The 20,510-nt window shown below is 37.7% G+C and overlaps 2 protein-coding genes across 3 annotated transcripts in view; one reads left to right on the top strand and one right to left on the bottom strand.

Moving 5' to 3' along the window:
- The first annotated feature begins 221 nt into the window (after window positions 1–221).
- lrrc41 (leucine rich repeat containing 41) lies at window positions 222–15,198 on the top strand. 2 transcript variants are annotated; one of them, XM_059984043.1, is made up of 10 exons: window positions 222–373; window positions 1,308–1,394; window positions 4,205–4,275; window positions 5,512–7,174; window positions 7,885–8,124; window positions 9,080–9,244; window positions 9,598–9,696; window positions 10,955–11,074; window positions 11,585–11,660; window positions 14,605–15,198. In XM_059984043.1, exons 1-10 carry the CDS (start codon window positions 280–282, stop codon window positions 14,843–14,845), a joined length of 2,856 nt encoding a protein of 951 aa, XP_059840026.1. In that variant the 5' UTR covers window positions 222–279; the 3' UTR covers window positions 14,846–15,198. The 2 variants fall into 2 exon arrangements, with proteins under 2 accessions (XP_059840026.1, XP_059840027.1); XM_059984044.1 differs by lacking the exons at window positions 11,585–11,660; window positions 14,605–15,198 and having other exon boundaries at window positions 9,080–9,251; window positions 10,955–11,075.
- Window positions 15,199–15,375: 177 nt separating this feature from the next.
- Window positions 15,376–20,510, bottom strand: part of rad54l (RAD54 like) — a 38,465-nt gene continuing 33,330 nt past the window's right edge. Inside the window, exons 18-19 of the mRNA XM_059984045.1 lie at window positions 18,061–18,224; window positions 15,376–16,880 (exon numbers count right to left, since the gene is read on the bottom strand). Of these exons, the coding sequence (XP_059840028.1) occupies window positions 16,679–16,880; window positions 18,061–18,224 (366 nt within the window). The 3' untranslated portion in view covers window positions 15,376–16,678. The remainder of the gene's footprint in view (window positions 16,881–18,060; window positions 18,225–20,510) is intronic.

Raw genomic sequence — 20,510 nt, 5'->3', positions numbered from 1 at the left:
CACAACAGAAACAGCGTTCCGAGAAAACGTTCCGACCCCAAACCCTAAATTATAAAATAAGTTGAGAATAAAAGTATATTTGGAATTATTTTGTTATGTTGAATATGTCAACCAGGATTTCATTTAGTTACCATCACTTTCATGAATTTCTAGCGTGTCAAAGTGGCGGAATTAATTGAATGCCGGACGTAATCGACAAGTCAAGGAAGGTCGGCCTAATGTTGACCTCCTCAAGGTGGCGGCGGGGCAACGGCGGCGGATCTGTCTCACGGGTGGATCATGGAGTCGAGAAGCTGCGATGTGCCCACCTTATTCACGCTCTGTGCCAGGAATATTAGTGAGAACGTGGCCAGGCTGGAGCCGGCGATGTGTGGTGAGAAACATGATGCTATAATTGCTGCAACACCGCTCTGAATACCTGCTGCTTTGTACAAGATGCAGGTGAACTTCATTAATCTGTTCTTTGGTCCGAAGAACATTCAGGTCCAAGCCACGGCAGCAAAAACAAATCTTGCATTACGATTTGTTTACTGGCACTCGGCCACTGAGGAAGACTGTCTTCTATTGTCGGGGTGGATTTAAGTAGACCTCTTTTTTTAGGAACAATAGCTTAGATGTCATGTCTTAGAAAGCTCAGGCAAGGTTGTTATGATATATATTTGACTGGGTTATTCCGTCGTAGTTGAACTGAGACAGCTGGAGTCAGGTGATAGAGAGATGTACTCAGTGAATATTAATTTTGGAGCTATATGTGGTTTTGAGGTTGGGCCTGCCGGCGGAAGAATAAAGCCAGTAATTAGGAAGTAGATTTATGGTAGGGATAGAAAGCAATAACTTTTGCATTATGAGGTATGTCGAAAAAAAGTTTCTGCAGTTTCATTGCTGATATTAGACACTTCTGACAACTCATAAAGAAAGTGAAAGGTTTACTAAAGATGGCAATAAGAGAGGTGGATGATACCCGCATATATGGAGAGTTTGGATGATGCTGAGGTGAAGCATGAAGATGAAAAACAGAAGGAAGCCAAGAATAGTCCTTGGCATTATTCTGTTGTACTTTGCAACAATCTGCTGTTTTGTGCTCGTCACCGTATTTATTGTTGTGTTTATTTACACCATGTGTACTGTTTACGCTGTGAGCCCACACAAACAAGGAATTTTATTGCACCTTTGATGTATATGACAATAAACTAGTCTTAATGTGGAAGACTGGAGAAGTAATGGCAAGTGCATGGAAAAGGGATCTGGTTGCAGCAGATTGCTTAATAGATCTATAATCTTTTTTCAATCCTATCTTTCCCATGTAGATTTGCCAACAGCAGTTTTGCAGGAGCTACTGCATTTTTTAAACATTTACGACCTGGAAAGGATCGAAGAGATTGCAGTAAACAAAAGTAAGGTTAAAGTTCTGAGTGTTTCAAACCATTCTTTGAAAAAAATTAAAATATTGATAATTGTTGTCAAATTGGGGTATACTTTATGTTAAGGGTAGATAATGCAACCTTTTTGCTGGGTAGTGGTGTCTAAGATTAAGAAGCATAGGTTTAAGGTGAGCGAGAAAAGATTTAAATTGGATTTGAAAGGCAAGCTATTCATACAAATGGTACTGGGTATATGATAGGTACAATTACAATATTTAAATTATATTTGGACTGGTCTATGGATAGTAAAGTTTAGACGGATATGGGCCAGAATCAAGTATGTGGAACAAGCATTAGTTTACATCTTGTTCGGCGTGGGTAGGCTAACCATAGAACAATTACAGCATTTGTCTCTGTGTTCTACTGAACTAACTAAAATAGAAATTAAATGCCTAACTAAATAATCCCTTTTGCCAGGACAATCCATGTCTACACACAGGTTCAAAGAGCAACACCCTGTATTCCATCTGGATAGCCTCCAACCTGATGGCATGAATATCAATTTCTCAAACTTCCAGTAATGCCTTCTTCCTCTCCTTCACCATTCCCCATTCCCATTTCTCTCTCTCGCCTTATTTCCTTACCTGCCCATTACCTTCCTCTGGTGTTCCTCTCCCTTTCCTTACTTCCATGGCCTATTGTCATCTCCTATCAGATTCCCCCTTCTCCACCCTCTTTCACCAACTGACTTTCCAGCTCTTTACTTCACCCCACCCCCTCCCTCCTGGTTTCACCTATCACCTATTACCTTGTATTTCTTCCTCACCTCCATCCCCACCTTCTTACTCTAACCTCATCTTTTTTCCTCCAATCCTGATGAAGGGTCTTGGCACAAAATATCAACCGTTTACTCTTATTCATAGATGCTGCCTGGCCTGCTGAGTTCCTCCAGCATTTTGTGTGTGTTGGTTGGATTTCGAGTATCTGCAGATTTTCTTGAGTGTGCAACCTCCTTGTCCCTCCATTTTCTACACATTCACATGCCTATCTAACACCTCCTTGAATGCTTCTACCATATTTGCTGCCACTACCTCCGCTGGCAGTGCATTCCAGACACTTAAATACAACTTGCTCTGCCTATCTCTTTTGAGCTTACCTCACCCTCTAGCACACCCTGTAGTATTAGACATTTTGACCCTGGGAAGAAAGATTATGGCTGTCTATACCTTTCATAATCCTATAAACTTTTTTCCGGTCTCCCTTCATCTTCTTCTTCTTCCTTGGGTTTTTACGGCAGTTGGCATCCACACTGTTGCATTACTGCCATCTTCAGGATTTACTGTCCCTCATTGTCCATTCACTTGACTGCCTAAATTCGTCTTTCATCTTCTTCTGCTCCAAAGAAAACAACCCAAGTTTGGCGAACTTCTCTTTATAGCACGTGCCCTCTAATCCAGGCAGCATCCTGGTAAAGCTCTTTTGCACCTTCTGCAAAACCTTTGCATCCTTCCTATTATGGAGAGACCAGAAAGCTGAATGCACAACTTCAGACATTACTTAACCAGAGTTTTATGAAGATCAGAAGATTAGAAGGTTAGTAATAGAATAAGGGAGTGTTGAGAGACAAAATGTGTTACAGACATGCTCCCATCTAGCACGTATATTTGTGTTTCAGGCCTTTTCCGGAATACTCATGATAAATATTTAGTTGACTACTATTAGATGAGATGCGATCCCACCTCCCTATGGTTCAAACCTTGCAGGTATGGTTTGAAGAGGAGCTGGGAATTGTCCATTGTTTTGTGATTTATTTTTCCTTTGTCATAGTCATGAAATAAATAATTGATTTTTCTTGTATATTATTGGCTAATAATGTGAATGCAGAATGGTGTTTTGTTTATATTCTTGAGAATGTACATAGAAGTTTGTGAGCAGAAAGCCACATTTATTCTGACCTATTGAAGGTAATGCACGTTTATCCCATATCCACAAGTTCACATCTTGAAAACAATTGTATTAGAACCAAAGCTGTTCAGTCTTTCTTCATTGCTAAACTGTCTACTTCTCTTAAGATGTCCCATACCTCAAGGGATAAATACATATCCAGGTGACCCCCCCCCCCCCCCCCGCCCAGATATTGCAGAATTCACATCACAACGCAGAGATTTGAGATATAGAATGAAGTTTGCTTTCATGGAATTATTGTGGAAAAATATCGAAGTTTAAAGTAAAATTACCAGAGTACATGCACGTCACCACATACATCCCTGAGATTCATTTTCCGCAGGCACACTCAGCAAATCTATAGAACAGTAGCTATAAACAGAATCTATGGAAGAGCAAGAACATAGAAGGCAACAAATTTTGCAAATGCAAATATATAAATAATTAGCAATAAATAACGAGAGCATAAAATAACAAGATAAAGAGTCCTTGAAGCAAGATCATTGGTTGCGGGAACACCAGCAGTAGATGAGTATACGTAGTTGTCCTCTTTTGTTCAACAGCCTGATGGTTGAATAAATCAAAATAAAATTAATTTCTTTTCAACACGTGTTTCTTGATGCATGCACTGATATAGCAGCTTTGTGTTACAGGAAATTATGATTAAGCCTGTTTTCTGAAAATGCAACTGCTCCATAATGTGGGTCACCTATACACAACGTGGAGGCAGGTGGCTTCTTCTGATAAATGTTGATGCCCGGCTTGTTTGTTTTCTTCTCTTTCCCTTTCTTTTGGTGTTCTATTACTTTCCTGCAACCTAGCCCTCTCAAATGGACTTACTGCTATATTCCAGCTTTCAATATTAATATCTCAATTTGTCTACTTTTTATATTTTCTAGGTATTTCTACTCAGGCTTTTTGGCATCAGATTTGGAAGGATGTGATAGGGACAAATCCTAAAGCTAAAATAGTAAGTTGACCCACCCTGGCCCCATCAAAGTTTTTGTGCAATTTTTACAATTATTTACAATTTTTAATAAATATTTGAAGTAAAAATTAGGGAATTCAATACAATCAATAATTAGAATTGTAGTTATTATTTTTGCCAATTTTGTGGAAACATAAACTGCAACACAATTTATTGCTGTCAATGAAAAGCCATAGCATAGTTTTAATTTGCATTCAGTCTGTCATTGAATTAAATTCACTAGAATTCACTAGATGCTTAAAATAGGTTTTAAAAAAAAAACAAAAAATGCTAGATATACTAAGCAGGTCAGGTCACGTTTGTGGAGAGAGAAATGGGTGACATTTCTAGTTGAAGATCCCTCGTCACAATTGAGAAGGAGACAAAGGGGGCTTATTAAACTGTAGGGTGGGTAGGGGTTAGGGAAATGTCTGTGATAGAGTAAAGCAGGGGTGACCATGGTGGAAAAAGCTACGAACAATGTATTTGATCAATGAAATGTATATGATCAGTGAGCGAATGGCAGAAGTTAAAGAGTGACCAAAGAATAGACTAAAGAATCTGGAGTTGCAAAATCCTGAGTTGGACATGCCCAGCAGGTCACACAGGGCATGTCCTCTATGCATACGGGGGGGGGCGGGGGACGGGGACTTGAAAAGAACTCAAACATGCTGGACACTGATACAGACAGCAAGGAAGTTATCTGAAATTGTAGCTTTTGGTATTAAACAAAAATGAACTTCTCTGACTTGGGTCTTCACCTGGGCATGTAATGACAAATGTACACTAATCTGCTGATTCCAAGTAGAAACATAAAAAAGTTCCTTTGGTTCAAATTTGATGCCTTTTGAATTTATCTGTAATTTATTTTATGTGTTTCTTTTATGTTATTTAACATCAACTGAGCTTCCTTTGGCAAATATCTTGATTAAATAATTGTTGGCAAGCACTAATGTGAATCAGTATGGTTTTCTTGTGATATTTTGCTCGTGTTCATTTACTGTAATATTGCTTCAAATGTTAGCTGACTAGATCTGTTTCCTTGCAGTATATATTTTTTAAAAAAACTGGATCATTAGTTACACTTGGTGGATTAAAAGTTTATTCTCCCACATGATAAAAGGTGCATTTTTAAATGTGATTTAAAAGTGATTCTTAAGAATGTTTGAGATGATTCTAGAAATATCATAGTGACCTGTTGCTCCTGTGTATTGACCTGTCTTTCCTTCATTACTACAGGAACCTGTTAATTGGAGGCAAAAATTCTTGCAAACATTCTTTCATGGTGTTTTGTGGGGAACATTGGATACCTTGAGTGACAGGCGATTATATAATTCTCGTTCAGCTGCATTATTTCTTGCTTCCCGACATGTTAGCAAGCTGGTCATACGCAACAAGCTGCAAGGAGTGAAAGAAATTGCTGATAATCCAAGCATTTGTAGGCGTTTAGCATGTACAGTGCACAAGCTGGTGTTTCAACATCTACGTTCTGCAGATCAAATGTTGCAACATTCACTGTTAACTTTGCTTCATAGCCTCATTCACCATGGAATTGTGAAGGAGCTGATATTGTCTCATTGGAATGAACCCCATCCTGAATTATTGGCCCTCCTACTGAAGACAAGTGCAGGACTGTGGCATGCAGGAAAGAGAGAACATCAGTGTGTTGATTGTTGTGACGAGGACAGGTTAAAGATGAACATTAAAGCGAAGTATCCAACAGATCAGAGAAGTACATTGGATTTTTACCAGCAGGAAGCTGGAAAGACTGCTTTATCTGACGGGAGATTTGGTACTACTGACAACAGTGTCATGTCTGCAGCTATCAATATTATTTCTGATGATCTGATTTCTCAAAGTTCACATCATGTAACCTATAAAGAAATAACACATGGAGATATTGGGATGGCAGATGAGTCTAGCAGTTATAATACATGCAAAACTCATGCTAAAAAATGCAAATCCTGTCTCAGGATGTATGGTCCATTGACGAATCATGATGCGCACAGTATTGATTCAGATGTAAAGTGTTTTTCAGAAGGTAATGGCAGAACATTGGCAGAAGCACATTCTTCTGTACCACATGATCTGTATGATCCCACATCTCATTCCAACAAGACTTGTGAAAGCAATTGTTGCAGTGGGCAACAGATTATTAAAGGGCAGTTGTATCCTACATGTCGTAGAGTTATGGAAGAAATTGAGTATTCTGAACCACATCACACTGCTTCTGAAGAGAGTGCAAGCTGTTTCCATGAAGCTGAAAGCAGGACATATAAAGAACCAAAGACTTACTGTACTGTCACTGGGACTTTAGAAAAGCTAGTGTGTTGTAAATATGCAAATGTCTTTCAAAAATACAACTCTGTAATTGTACAAGAATATTCTTCAGAAGAACCACGTTCTCCAAGTAAGAGCTTTGGTGAATTTGGAACAAATGCACACAATGGAACTTCAGATGAATTGTACGTTTTCCATCAAAACACACTTCCCTCAGAACATTTGTCTCCATGTTACACAAATAAAAAGCTACGACTCACAGATGTATGTAACTTTAAGTCAGCAGAAAATCCAAAGACAAATCAAAGGTTACCTGAAGAGTTTGAGAAACAGGGAGACATCTATGACTATATATTTATGTTAGGTAAAAATAAAGCTAACTCTGCACAAAACACATCGGGCACTGATGAAGACAGTGACTGCCTAATGGAACAGAGTGATCTTGGTTTTACTGGGGAAGAGCAAGCCAATGAAACACTTCTTCCTTCTCCTGAGCTGTACGTGAGGAGTGTGTCGGTGTTGGAAATTACGTCTGTCTCATTGTCCTACAGTTCTGCTGTGGTGCTCTCCAGGTTGCTCAGTTCGTGGGTTTCCCTCCAGAAACTGGTTTTGGAATATAATGGTTAGTCTGGGACATTTGTAAAGAAGAAAAAGAAGTTTTTACATACTTTGGAACTATAGTTAATTCTGAGCTTCAGCAGAAAACTTGAACATGATTAAGTATTTTTATTTAGCTGCATTATGTGTATGACAAAATAGGTAAAGTTTTCGTATTTGGTTTATAAGCATGACCAATAATCATGTTATTTTCATGTAATATGGTTATTTTGTAACTTATCCCCAACATTTGCATTAAAACAGAGGAGGACAAAAAAGTAGGATTTTAGTTCCAGTTTTGAACACCACTAAATTTTTTCTACCAGATTTACAATTCTCTTGGAATTATCTTACAATTTTGTCAATTTATCATAAATGCTATCAAAATAGTGTATGAACATTGCCATGACTATTTTTCAGTTTTCTGTGGATATAAAGAATCCAGCATTAGTTATTTTTGTCTAATCCCATTAATATCGCTGTTTTAATAAGCCCTGTGAGTTTTTTGAGGAAAAGTTATCAACATATTTTCTGTGTCTTAACCATTCCCAAGTTTAATTAGGTCAAGTGATTCTTTTGTAACTAAGCCTCAATCAACCTTATAACCTGATGGCAAGCTGGTGTTGACTTAGTCAAAATATTTCATGAAAATTAGCAATAAAGTAGTGTGTAGATACATGCTATAAGGTTTTACAAAGATCCATTTGTCACTCGATTTATTTCTCTTGCTTTTAGGCCTGGGTCCTGCCATTTTTCTGATCCTCAAAGGACTCTATGTTCTCTCTTGTTGCCACAGCAGTTGTCTTTCCACTCTTGTATTAAAAGATGATATTCTACACCTCCCCCTGGTAAAACTATTAAAAATTATAATTGGCATCTTCCCTCATCTTCAAACATTCCATTTGAGATTCCTGTTAGAAATAAGAAATGAGTCATTGGAAAACCAGCTATTGATCGATATTCCAGAAATAACAGGTGGGTAATTTTCAGTTATATTGATTTACTTTGCATTACCTTCAGGATGAGTGGGAGAAAGGTTCGATCATTGTGATTGTGAAATTGTATTTAGGTTTCAGAAGATTGTCAAGAAGGTTGTTGGATAACAGCAGTGTAAGATGGGAATGTAAACAGAAACTCCTCAGTCTTTCAACTCAATTAGAAAACTTTGGAGGTATAATTCAGTTATAATCAATTACAGGGAGAGGGAAAGGAGGTTCTTTTTTGGGTGAAGACAGAGACTGACAGCTCGAGAATGGACAAGTTTTCTTATGAGGAAAAGATGATCAGGCATAGCTTATTTGGAACTTAGAAGACTGAAAGACAGCTTGGTTGAAAAATACAAAATGGCATTCATTCTAATGATGAATGCAGAGAGGAGTTTCTTCTGATGGGAGAACCTGGAAATAGGGTCATTGTTTCTTTAAAAAAAAAGTAGTTGCCCATTTAAAACAGATGAAGCAATGTTTTCTTGTTCAGTGTCATGAGTCTTTGAAAGTTTCTTTATCAAGGGATAGTAGAAAGTAAGTTTCATACATTGTTAAGATTAGGTCAATAGATTCATGATGAGCAAAGAGGGGAATGTGTTACTTTAGGTAAGTGAGAATGCAGAGTTCAAATTAAAGTCAGATCAGCCATTGAATGGTGGAGCAGGCTTGGGACTAGGTGACTTTTCCTGATCCTGATCTTGAATTTTATTTTTAATTACCGGGAAGAATTGGAATAATGGCTGGGTGCAAAGCATTGATTCCGGGTGTAGTTATTGGTGTGTATCGGTGTTTGGCTTCTGTCTAAGTAAAGTTGTGATAGAGCTTTGGTTAACATTCCTGGTTAGCAGACTTGGGTATTATAGAATTATTTTATAACTTCTAGCTATAAAGATATATTGATTTGGATGTTTTAAAGTCTTCTAAATCTTAATTTGTTTTTACAGGTAGTTGTCTGAAGGATTTGAGTCTGAGTTGCACAGATGTGCCTCTACAAGTTGACGTGCTGCTCACTGTTTTAAAAGAACTGAAATTCCTCAAACGTCTGAATCTGCACAAGGCATCATTCAGTCCACCTGAGCAACTTGGCAAATTGCTACATGCAACTACATGTGCGTGGTAATGTGCTCTGATGTTTGTCAAAAGTAATTTTCATATAATGATGTATGTCTCCCTATGAAATTACATTTGTCTTAACCACAATCACAAATTTTCTGTGTCACACAAAGTAAAAATGTACTAAAGTGACCTGTTTCATGCACCCTGTAATAATATATTGACAATGAAACACTTTAACACATTGTTTGTTAATTTCTTTCTTCTCCTATCTGGTATGACTTTTCAGGTTGTCATGTTTAATATTCTCATATTATTGGTGAAAGAGTTCAAAAAGAGAAGCTCTGCCCACACCATATGTCCTTGTATGTAAAACACTTTCTTAACTTAATGATAATTTTGCTCCTAGTCTCTCTACCTATGTTGGAATGGATTACCATAGAAGATGTCAACCTTGCTGTTTGCTTTAAGGAAGTTCTAGATCTGTTGCGCAATGCTCCTCTCAGAGGTGAGATGTGGTACTGGCATTTCTGGACAAAAATTTTGGATAGCTTTTGTGTGTGAAGAACATATATGTATCAGTAATAAGTGTACACTGTTTTTAGTAGCAGCATTATCCTAATGTGGAATGATAAATACTACTGCAAAATCACTATCATCACATTGGTCATCTTCTTTCTCTTGAACCTATTGTGAAAAGTTAAAAGAATCTTTCTGAAAGCCAAAATATATGATCAGTTAAAACTGATAACTCAGAGGTAATTCTTCTTTTCTCTAATTTTAATTGAAACTTGAAATCAAGGCATTGTGTGTCCCTTAAGGTTAATATAAAATCTTTAATTGCAGAATACATTGGGTAATTTTCCGGCCAATAATTATATTTAAGCCTTCAATAAACTAGATAAGCAAATACTCCTTTATCTTATTACTAGTTATTTTACTTCTCACCCTCTTGTTTGCAAATTTGCATAAGCCTTTATTTAAACAGTGGGTGCATTTCAATCTGTAAAGCATTTGTGATACCTCGATAGGTATATGGTATATTAACCATATATAACCATATAACAATTACAGCATGGAAACAGGCCATCTCGGCCCTTCTAGTCCATGCCAAGCGCTTACTCTCACCTAGTCCCTCCTACCTGCACTCAGCCCATAACCCTCCATTCCTTTCCTGTCCATATACCTATCCAATTTTTTTTAAATGACAAAATCGAACCTGCCTCTACCACTTTTACTGGAAGCTCATTCCACACAGCTACCACTCTCTGAGTAAAGAAGTTCCCCCTTGTGTTACCCCTAAACTTTTGCCTCTTAACTCATGTCCTCTTGTTTGAATCTCCACTACTCTCAATGGAGAAAGCCTATCCACGTCAACTCTATCTATCCCCTTCATAATTTTAAATACCTCTATCAAGTCTCCCCTCAACCTTTTATGCTCCAAGGAATAAAGACCTAACTTGTTCAACCTTTCTCTGTAACTTAGGTGCTGAAACCCAGGTAACATTCTAGTAAATCTCCTCTGTACTCTCTCTATTTTGTTGACATCTTTCCTATAATTCAGTGACCAGAACTATACACAATACTCCAAATTTGGCCTCACCAATGCCTTGTGCAATTTTAACATTACATCCCAACTCCTATACTCAATGCTCAAACTAATATTAATGTACCTTTTCCTTGATGTATTAATTACTTCATGAATTGCAAATGCATATGGCTCCTTAAGCTAAGCCTAAACATACATATTCTCTTCATATTCACAGGGTTAACTTTGGAAAATTGCCGGCTGTTTGAAAACCACATGGAAAGAGTGTCTGAAATTGTTAACGCACTGAAGCAAAACCAGTTCCTCAGAGTACTGTCTTTGCCTGCAAATCGATTAGGTTAGTATATTCCTTTATTTTTATTGTCAGTGCACAATTGTTAGTGTAGTTCTACTTTTATAAATTTGTAATTTCACCTGTTTACAAAAAAAACACTCCTTACTTGTGCTACATCCATACATGGTTATGCCAGTAGGAATGTGGTTTACATATTTTAAACATATGTTTAAGAATAATAATTCATAAAAATAAATATATTGCTTTGATTCTGCTAATTAAGCTTTGCTGTTCAAGGATCCTATGAACAAATGTTTAAATATTGTGACATAATTTAACACGCTGGCAGTTGTTAACTGCCAAGATAGGCAAATGAGCTTTGCTTGCTTTTCACAGGGAAAATTATTGTCTTAATCTTAATGTTCCATATTTTTCCAGTTTGGAGTCCACAGCCATATCTCGTATCAAAAGGTTGATGTAGAAACATGTACTTTATTGCTTAGAAAGGATAAAAGTGATTTGATATTGCAACAATTCAAAAATACATAACATGTTAATGCTTTTTGTAATTAGGAAACAAAGGTCTGCTGTTGCTGGCAAAACTTTTTACTGAGGAATCTTTATCCTGTGTTTCCTGTCTGGATGTGAGGTAATCATGTTTTAAATGTGTTCATTCCAGACCCAGTATTCTCTGAGGAGATGGTGAGTTTTTAACCAGCTGGTCAACAACGGCATGAATTTGGCAATGACATGCTCAAATTTCAAAATTAGAATTTTTCTTAACTTCAATTTGGATTGCCCAAATGTTCACTATTACAGAAACCGGCAGTAAAATTTTACTTTATATGATCAATTAAAGCTAATATCTTCTGTGTTTTACCAGTTCAGAATTTCCCTTTATAGTATCATAGAGCAACACAGCTTGGAAACGGAACCTTCAACCCAATCAGTCCATGCGATTATGATGCCCCCCCCCCCCCCCCCAGCTAGTCCTGATTTCACCACATATTCCTCTAATCCTTACCCTCCTAGTGCTTCTTAATTTATACTATTCTATCTGCCTTCACCGTCTCCTCTAGTAACTTAATCCATAGAATCAGCACTCTGTTTGGAAAATGTCGTCCCTTTTAAATCTACTCTCATGGAAGGGTGTGGAAACTATAGAAAGGGTGCACAGCAGATTTACATGGATATTGCCTCGATTGGGGAGCATGCCTTATGAGAATAGGTTGAGTGAACTTGGCCTTTTCTCCTTGGAGCGACAGAGGATGAGATTTGACCTGATAGAGGTGTATAAGATGATGATGGGCATTTATCCTGTGGATAGTCAGAGGCTTTTTCCCAGGGCTGAAATGGCTAACTCAAGAGGGCACAATTTTAAGGTGTTTGGAAGTAGGTACAGAGGAAATGTTAGGGTAAATTTTTTATGAAGAAAATGGTGAGTGTGTGGAATGGGCTACCGGCAACTGTGGTGGAGGCAGATACAATAGGGACTCCTGGATAGGTACATGGAGCTTAGGAAGATAGAGGATTATGGGTAACCCAAGGTAATTTCTAAAGTACATGTTCGGCACAGCATTGTGGGCCGAAAGCCCTAAATTGTTCAGTAGGTTTTCCATGTTTCATCCTAATCTGATGCCTTGTACAGTAGTTTTGGATTCCCTACCATGTATCTACCCATATAGATTTAGGCAAACAACTCTCAAACTTCCTTTTTGTTTGGAACTGTCTGCTTTTAGTGTCATGAGTGTGAGAAATTTGGATATTAAAGGATAACTGTTCTGTTGACACCTTAGATAGGACATTATCTTTAAAAGCCTTTCTTAGAACCATAGAACACTGCAGCACAGTACAGGCCCTTCAGCCCTCCATGTTGTACCAACCCATAAAATCCTTAAAAAAAAAAGTACTAACCCCACACTACCCCATAACCCTCCATTTTTCTTTCATCCATGTGCCTGTCCAAGAGGCTCTTAAATACCCCTGTTTTAGCCTCCACCACCATCCCTGGCAAGTCATTCCAGGCACTCACAACCCTCTGTGTAAGGAAAAAAAACTTAACCCTGATGTCCCCAGTAAACTTCCCTCCCTTAATTTTGTACATATGCCCTTACAGGCCTTACATTTTCTATTTAACTAAATCTACATTTTGTATAACACACGCAAAATGCTGGTGGAACACAGCAGGCCAGGCAGCATCTATAAGGAGAAGCACTGTCGACATTTCGAAGGGTCTCGGCCTGAAATGTCACCAGTGCTTCTCCTTATAGATGCTGCCTGGCCTGCTGTGTTCCACCAGTATTTTGTGTGTGTTGTTTGAATTTCCAGCTTCTGCAGATTTCCTCATGTTTGCTACATTTTGTATCATTCAATTGGTTATATTGTATCCTTTTGGGAGATTTTTCACTTATCTTGATATTCCAATGGATAAAATATCTCCTAGACTTAAAATTTTGCTAGTTTTGCAGTAAGAATCTATTTACCCAATTTTGTTGAATTGGCCAGTTATCCAGCACAAAGCCCACCATGTGCTTGCCCTTGTATATTAATCCTACTGATCAGCTCTTAATCTGATACCTTCTATGCCTTAGCAATTCACATGCTCACTCAGATATATTTTTAAAGTGCTATGAGAGTAACTGCTTCCACTATCCCCTCAAGCATGCATTTAGAAATCTACCAACATACAGGAAGAAAAATTCTTCCTCAGATGTCTGTAAACCTTGCACTTTATCCTAAACTGTAACTTCTGGTTATAGGCATCTCTGCTGTTGGAAAAGTTTCCTACAATCTACCCAATCTATGCCCTCAATTTTGTATATGTCACAAAGTATCAAATATAGGCAGACCTTTGGGTGTTTATTTTATGATTTAAAACAAATAATGCTAGAAAAACTAGGCAACAGCTATAGAAAGAGAAACTGGTATCATTTCTGGTCCAAAATCAGAATTGGGCAAGAGAGGAAACAAGGTGTAGAAAAGGTGGGAAAGGGGGATAGGTAGAACAAAAACATGTACAACTCTGATAGGATAATTATGTTCAGTACTTTTTAAAATTTTTTCCCCCGAACTCTAATGAATTGTTTTTTGCAGTTTCTATGGTTCAGCTTTTTATTTATTTGAAGGGAAGTGCCACGCGTACCTTCACTGTCTACCTGTGCTGCTATCTTTAGGTGTTAATGGGCTTGTACAGCAAGGTCCCTGTAATCCTCAATACTCCCCAGGGCCCTACCATCCATTATGTATATCCAACCTTTATTAGATTTATCAAAATGAGAAACCTAATATTTTAGATCTAGGACATTTCATGGGAGCTGGTAAAGAAAGAAAATCAAGTAATTGGTTTGTACACCTCCTGTGTCTTGGATTTAATCCACTTTATGCCTGTAAGAAATTCAATACATCCCTATTGTAAATATAGTAGAGATGACAGGCAGAAATTCCAAGAGGGTTGCAGTGCAGTTAATGGAGATTACAAGTAAAAATGAGGTAATTAATAACTTTACCAATTCCATAATATAACAGTATTTATAAAATTGATACATTTTTAATAAATCAAATTTCATAATCAGCCTATAATTTTCTTTTCCAAGTGCTAATTGTATTCGTGGAGATGGACTATTTGAGTTTGCATCATTCCTCATGAGAGCTGAATCAGAAATGCCTGGCAGGCTAAAGCTGAAGGAACTGAATGTAAGCGAGAATCTATTCTTCAGAGATCCTGCACTTACCCAAGAGGCACTTAAAGTCTTCAAGAACAAATGTCATGTAATCACAGTACAGTCCCTTACTGATCCATTACAAGCACTTGCTGACCATTCCAGTGTAATGTAGATATTGCAATACAGCATCTATTGTTCAGATGGATTTTTTTATTTTATGAGCAAAGCTATTTGTATACTTGCAGTTGAGAAGTACTTTTGACTGGAAATTCATCCATTCTAAAGGTACTGTTTCAGTTTAAGTATATTGGACAAGAAAGACAATGAAATGGAACTTTCTCCCCTCCCCAAAATCCTCAGAGTACTTTGTACAAACAGCAATTTTAGCAGTAGGATTTTGTTTTAGGGCAGCTCAATACACCTTGACATGTACCAGTTTGTTCTTGGGGTTCATTATTAATTCTTTTTGTGCCTGGTTCTGTGAAGATGATACCATTCCAAGTAATTAAATAATGTTTTACAATAAAGTTCATTGGACAAAGCTTTTAAATACACTAAGCTTGTGTATTATTTATTGCTGTAGCTAATGTAAATGCTGATAGCAACATTTGACCAATTATGGCAACAAGGAGCCTCAAAATAAAAGGCAAGTGATTTTTTTTTTACAGCAGTCAAAACATCTCTAACATGAGTTTTGTTTCATGTTAATCACTTCAACTTCAGAAACGGCCAATGTTTTCATAGTAGCATTTCCCCAAATATCTTCATTTCCTTGTTCAGTATTAATCCACAAGATAACCAGCAATAAAAACTGGCTGAAAACTCACTTTCCACTTGGCATTAGCGCGGCATGGTAACCAAAGCCATTCAAGATGGTACATACCACCCCTATCAATGTCAATTAGAAATGTGCATTAAATATGGCCCTTGCCACTGATACCAACGTCCCATGAGAGGAAAGTAAATGTTCATATTACAATTAACCCAAACATACATAGTTTAAAATGGAAACAGGTGTGCTTCAGCCACAGTTTACATTCAAACCAAAAGGAAACCATGATTTTTATTGGCTTAGTACATTAAGTTCAGTACTGTACAACAGCTACATTTAAAAATAAGGGAGACAATCACATTGTGGATTTAATGGAGAACAATGATCAGGTTAAAGGAGAATTTTCCCATCAGCTGGTACTTTTGTCAACTTAAAAGTGCAGACAGTTGATCTGGGGCAGAACAAATTGAGCTCAGACCTTGGACCTCCCTAAATTAGCCATTAATAAAGCTATTAGCAGTAGTTCAACAGTAGATGCACAGGTGTTTTGAATAGAGCAAAGATAAAATATTGAATCTCCAGAAACACTTCATACTAATGTTCCCAATGATCAGCAAGTCTTATAACAGAGAACTATTACTTTAAAGCAATATTTAAATATATTGCTACCAATGTGGCTCAATGATCTATGAGCATCAGGAATCTTGAAATTATATAAACCTTTAGAGATAATAACAGATTGAAGATAGTATTTTATACATATGAATTTTAAGTCATCTATTCTTTGAACATGAATACTGTATTAACACTTAAATATTACTGATTCATCCCCACAACTTACAACTCCCCCAATACTTTTAACAAAATATAGCTTAGAATGAGCCTTCACCTATTCACAGAATAGATCACAGTAAGTCTTTACACAATATACAATGCAGACATTTGCTTTCCACAAGACTAGATGTTTCAAGTGTTCTATTTGCAAATGATACAGCATTCAGGAGCACTGTAAAAGGACAGTGATGAATATTTTCTTTGCAATCTGTGAAAGGCAGCATATTCAAATAAATGAAATCAAAGTGGAGTAATGCAGCCAGCCGATCCTCATGCAGATTCCTCAAAGTTCAGAACCTTCATTGTTGGTACACCAAAATGCAATAAGATTTCAGAAAGCCAACTGATCCATTTTAGGTACCTTTAATGAATCTTCATTTTTTATAACCATTGAGTATCTCAGATAACTCCACGTTGCTCCTCATGGGAGTGGTGATGAAACACAAAGGAGACTGCAGCATCCCAGGCCGAATGAAGGACCGTATCGCGCAGTCCACGTTTATTCTCACAGTGATTCCACTGAGAGACATCTGATGTGCAATCTGAGTCTTCGGGAGGGGGGCGCACCTGGTGACCATTCACACATCGACGACATTTCAGCCTGCAGTGGGGAAGAGATTATGATATCGTGAGCTTCAGGTGAAGACAAATCTACAGAGATTTACAAACCACTGCAGTTTATTGTAGAAGGAAGTTAAGAGCATTGTTTGAATTAGAAGGAAATAACTGTCAGATCAGAAATAACTGACAGTTATTTGTTAACTGTTTGGCTAACTTTAATTTTTGTTGACTTCAGTGTCTTATGACAACTTCTGACATATTCAAATTTGAATTTGTAGCATACAAGTGGAATGAGCTTTAAATTGAAAACCTCCCGATTAAGTACACAACTTACATTAACCAAACTTTAGTCTCACATATTCCTATAAGACAAAATGGATTTGTAATGCATTTCCTCTGTAGTTGGAATGCTTGATAAGTTTTCCCAGCAGTAACAATGGTGTGGTCCCAAGCACATCAGGAAAAAGGCACCAAAACTTCTGATATGAGCCCTATCCTCTGCCATTCCTCACAATGTAAAATACTTACTTTGTTCTATTGTCATAGTGTATAAACTATTTCCTGCTGTTAGGGTGAATGGGGTTTCCAGAGAGGGGTAGCACCTCTGATGCTGGGCTTGTTGTGCTCCACCCTTTGGTCCCTACCTGCTACCCAGCTCTCACCTGTGGCTCTAAGCAACTGTTTGCATACAACAGTGACCACACCCTGGTACACCGCTTCGACAGGCAGAATAAACCAGGTCAGGATAGCCGGGAACCTCCAAACCCGTGGAGATTGGGATATGCCTACCTTAGCATGCAAAGCCAATTCTGGCGGACTGGGCAGATGAGATCCATTACAAGATCCAATGGCAGTGCTACAACGCTTTATGGAGAGCAAAGGGCATGTCGAGACACAGAGGCATCATGGCTATACGCTGCAGCCAAGGAAGTCTCCAGTCATGATTTTTTAAGGCCAAGAGAGTGGAACTGCCCCAGTGCAGCAGCTTTTTCCACTATAAACCCCCTTCCACACAGGTTACATCATTGTCAGAAACAACAGACAACCAACATTTCCTTCTGTGAGAAATTTATTTTTGCTTTTTGTTGGTTGTACTTACCATTAATGCTAATATCAGCATCACTTCATACTCTGCCTTTATAGTGACTCACGACACTACTATGATTCTCTCAGGCAAGATTTAAAAACAGCTGTAAAATTTATACAGATATAACTGTTACCTATCATGAGTATCACTTGCTGTGTTCTCGTTTAGAGTAAAGAGCTCCTTAAGCTCTCCAAGAGAGAAGTGTCGTTCAACATCTTGCTCCTCATCCACTACACAGCTACTCAGTGCCTTCTTGTGAGTTTGACGCTGGAAAATCTTCTCCTCAATTGTCCCTGTCTGAAACATTACAAAACAGAATTTTAGGATGTATATTGTATACATTTCTCAGACATTAAGTGTACCTATTGAAAACAGTTATTTTTGCGTTACTTTATTTCAATAATGTCTTTAAAGTCTTTAATTTCAAAGTCTTTCATAAATAAGATCTTAAAATTTATAGCTCACTATCTGACAAACATTACCCAGATTTTGTTAGACTAATCACCTCAACAGGTTATCAAAACATCTCAGACCTAGCAGTTATTGTCAGGGGGCACAGAAAATTTGGGGCATATTAAGGTAATGTCACTGATAATCTTTGCTCAAAAATTATATTCAGAATATTATTAGCACTTCAGTGAAGTATGGCTCTTCCACATAAATAACATTTCCTTATTACAATCATTTTTTTAAATATGTCAACAGTATTTTATGTAGGATTAGATTACATAAATTTAATCCAGACAAGTGTGAGGAGTTGCTCATTGGAAGGTCAATTGCAAGAGGAAGGTGTACAGTAAATACAGGACCTTAGTGGCCATTAATGTAGTGAGGGAGCTCAAGGTGAATGTCCACAGCTCCCTGAAAGTAGCAACACAAGTAGATAAAGACAGCATTTGCTGTTGATTATAAAAATCAGGAAGTCATGTTGCAGTTCTAGTTGCCACATTACAAGAAGGCTGTGGAGGCTTTGGAAAAGATACAGTAGAGGTTCCCTGGGATGCAGCCCATATTAAGGAGAGATGGGTAAACTTGAATTGTTTTCTCCGGAGCATCAGAGGCTGAAGGGCAATCTAACATAAGTGAGAGGCACAGAGGGGATAGTTGGAAGCTTTCACCCACAGTGGAAAAGCAAAATACCAGAGGATAAAAGCCTAAAAGAGATGTGCAACATTTTTTGTTACAGAGAGTGGCAGGTGCATGGAATGTGCTGCCATGGGAGGTGATGGAAGTACAATCGACAGCAATGTTAAAGAGGCATCTATACAGGCACATGAACAAGCAGACAATGGATGGCTATAGACCAGGTGTGGTTAGGTAGGATTATACATTTGTCAACATGGTCTGCAAGTACCTCATGGGCTGATGGGCCTGTTCTTGTACTGTGCTCTTTTGTGTTATATGTAACACTGAAAAATCTCAATATGTTTAAGCAATGTAATTAGAAAAAAAAACTGGATGTCAAATACAGAATAGCAAAGACTTGACAAAAATGAAACATTAATTTTCAGGAGTTTTTCAAGAGAGACAGATGAAAAGGCATGTTTTAATGATATTTTCCAGAAGATAGCCCTGAAAGGAAGCCCACTAAAGTGTTTGATATCAGAGCCAATGGTTTTATATATTTGAGTACTGAATGAAAGTGCAATAACATGAAATGATTAAACCTAAGATAAAGCATTGGGGACCGAGAGGCTGTCCAAGTCATCAGATTTGGGGTAAATGAGGAATGGAGTTCAGAAGGGATGAGGATAGCTATAATAGAGTCTGTTGACCATAAGAGATGGGAGCAGAATTAGGTCATTTGGCCTAACCAGTCTGCTCCGTCATTTCATCGTGGCTGATCTATTTTCCTTCTCAGTCTCAATCTCCTGCCTTCTCTCTGTATCCATTCACGCCCTGACTAATCAAGAATCTATCAACCTCTGCCTTAAATATATCCAATGACTTGGCCACCACAGCCACCCATGGCAATGAATTCCACAGATTTACCACTCTCTGACTAAGGAAATTCCTCCTCACCCCTTTCTAAACGGATGTCCCTCTATTCTGAGGCTGTGTCCTCTGGTAATTTGTCACTACAGCCCCAGAATATCACCATTCTAATTTAGTTACATACAAAAATTGTTCATTATTTCAGGCACTTTTTTGTTGGTTGAGTGTATAACACACTTTAAAGTTTAAAGTATTTTGTTTGTGTTACTCCAGCATCTACACAATCTCTTGGGATTATGATTTCATAATTATAAAATCATTCTATGATTCCAACCTACCTGGAATCTCCTCTTAAACAAAATGTTTTATCCTGAGCAACATCTGGTAAATCTGTGAACCTTCTCCAGAGCAATCACATCCTAATGCTGATACTTCAAGCATATTATTATAAAGCACATAAAACACACAGCACGCATTTTAAAAGCAAGCAAATTCTCTTTACTACTTGGAATTAATTTTATAAAGCAAAAAGATGTTATGAAGAACTATACTCAAATGCATCATAAACTGTTCAGACTTCTCTCCCCTGCTTTACCTGAAGCTTGGCCTTGTTATTGCTTCCAATTTGATTCAAAGACATCATTATCT

Source organism: Hypanus sabinus, chromosome 11, assembly GCF_030144855.1.
Source record: "Hypanus sabinus isolate sHypSab1 chromosome 11, sHypSab1.hap1, whole genome shotgun sequence".
Lineage (NCBI taxonomy): Eukaryota > Metazoa > Chordata > Chondrichthyes > Myliobatiformes > Dasyatidae > Hypanus > Hypanus sabinus.
Note: the sequence above shows the minus strand (reverse complement) of the source record. Positions and strands in the feature narration are given on the sequence as shown.

Bases quoted from the DNA above. Each gene is read 5' to 3' on its own strand.
- lrrc41 (XM_059984043.1), top strand. From the start codon at position 280: ATGGAGTCGAGAAGCTGCGATGTGCCCACCTTATTCACGCTCTGTGCC. The intron at 7,175-7,884 runs GTTAGTCTGGGA...TCTTGCTTTTAG, and splicing joins ACTGGTTTTGGAATATAATG to GCCTGGGTCCTGCCATTTTT. The intron at 8,125-9,079 runs GTGGGTAATTTT...TTGTTTTTACAG, and splicing joins CGATATTCCAGAAATAACAG to GTAGTTGTCTGAAGGATTTG.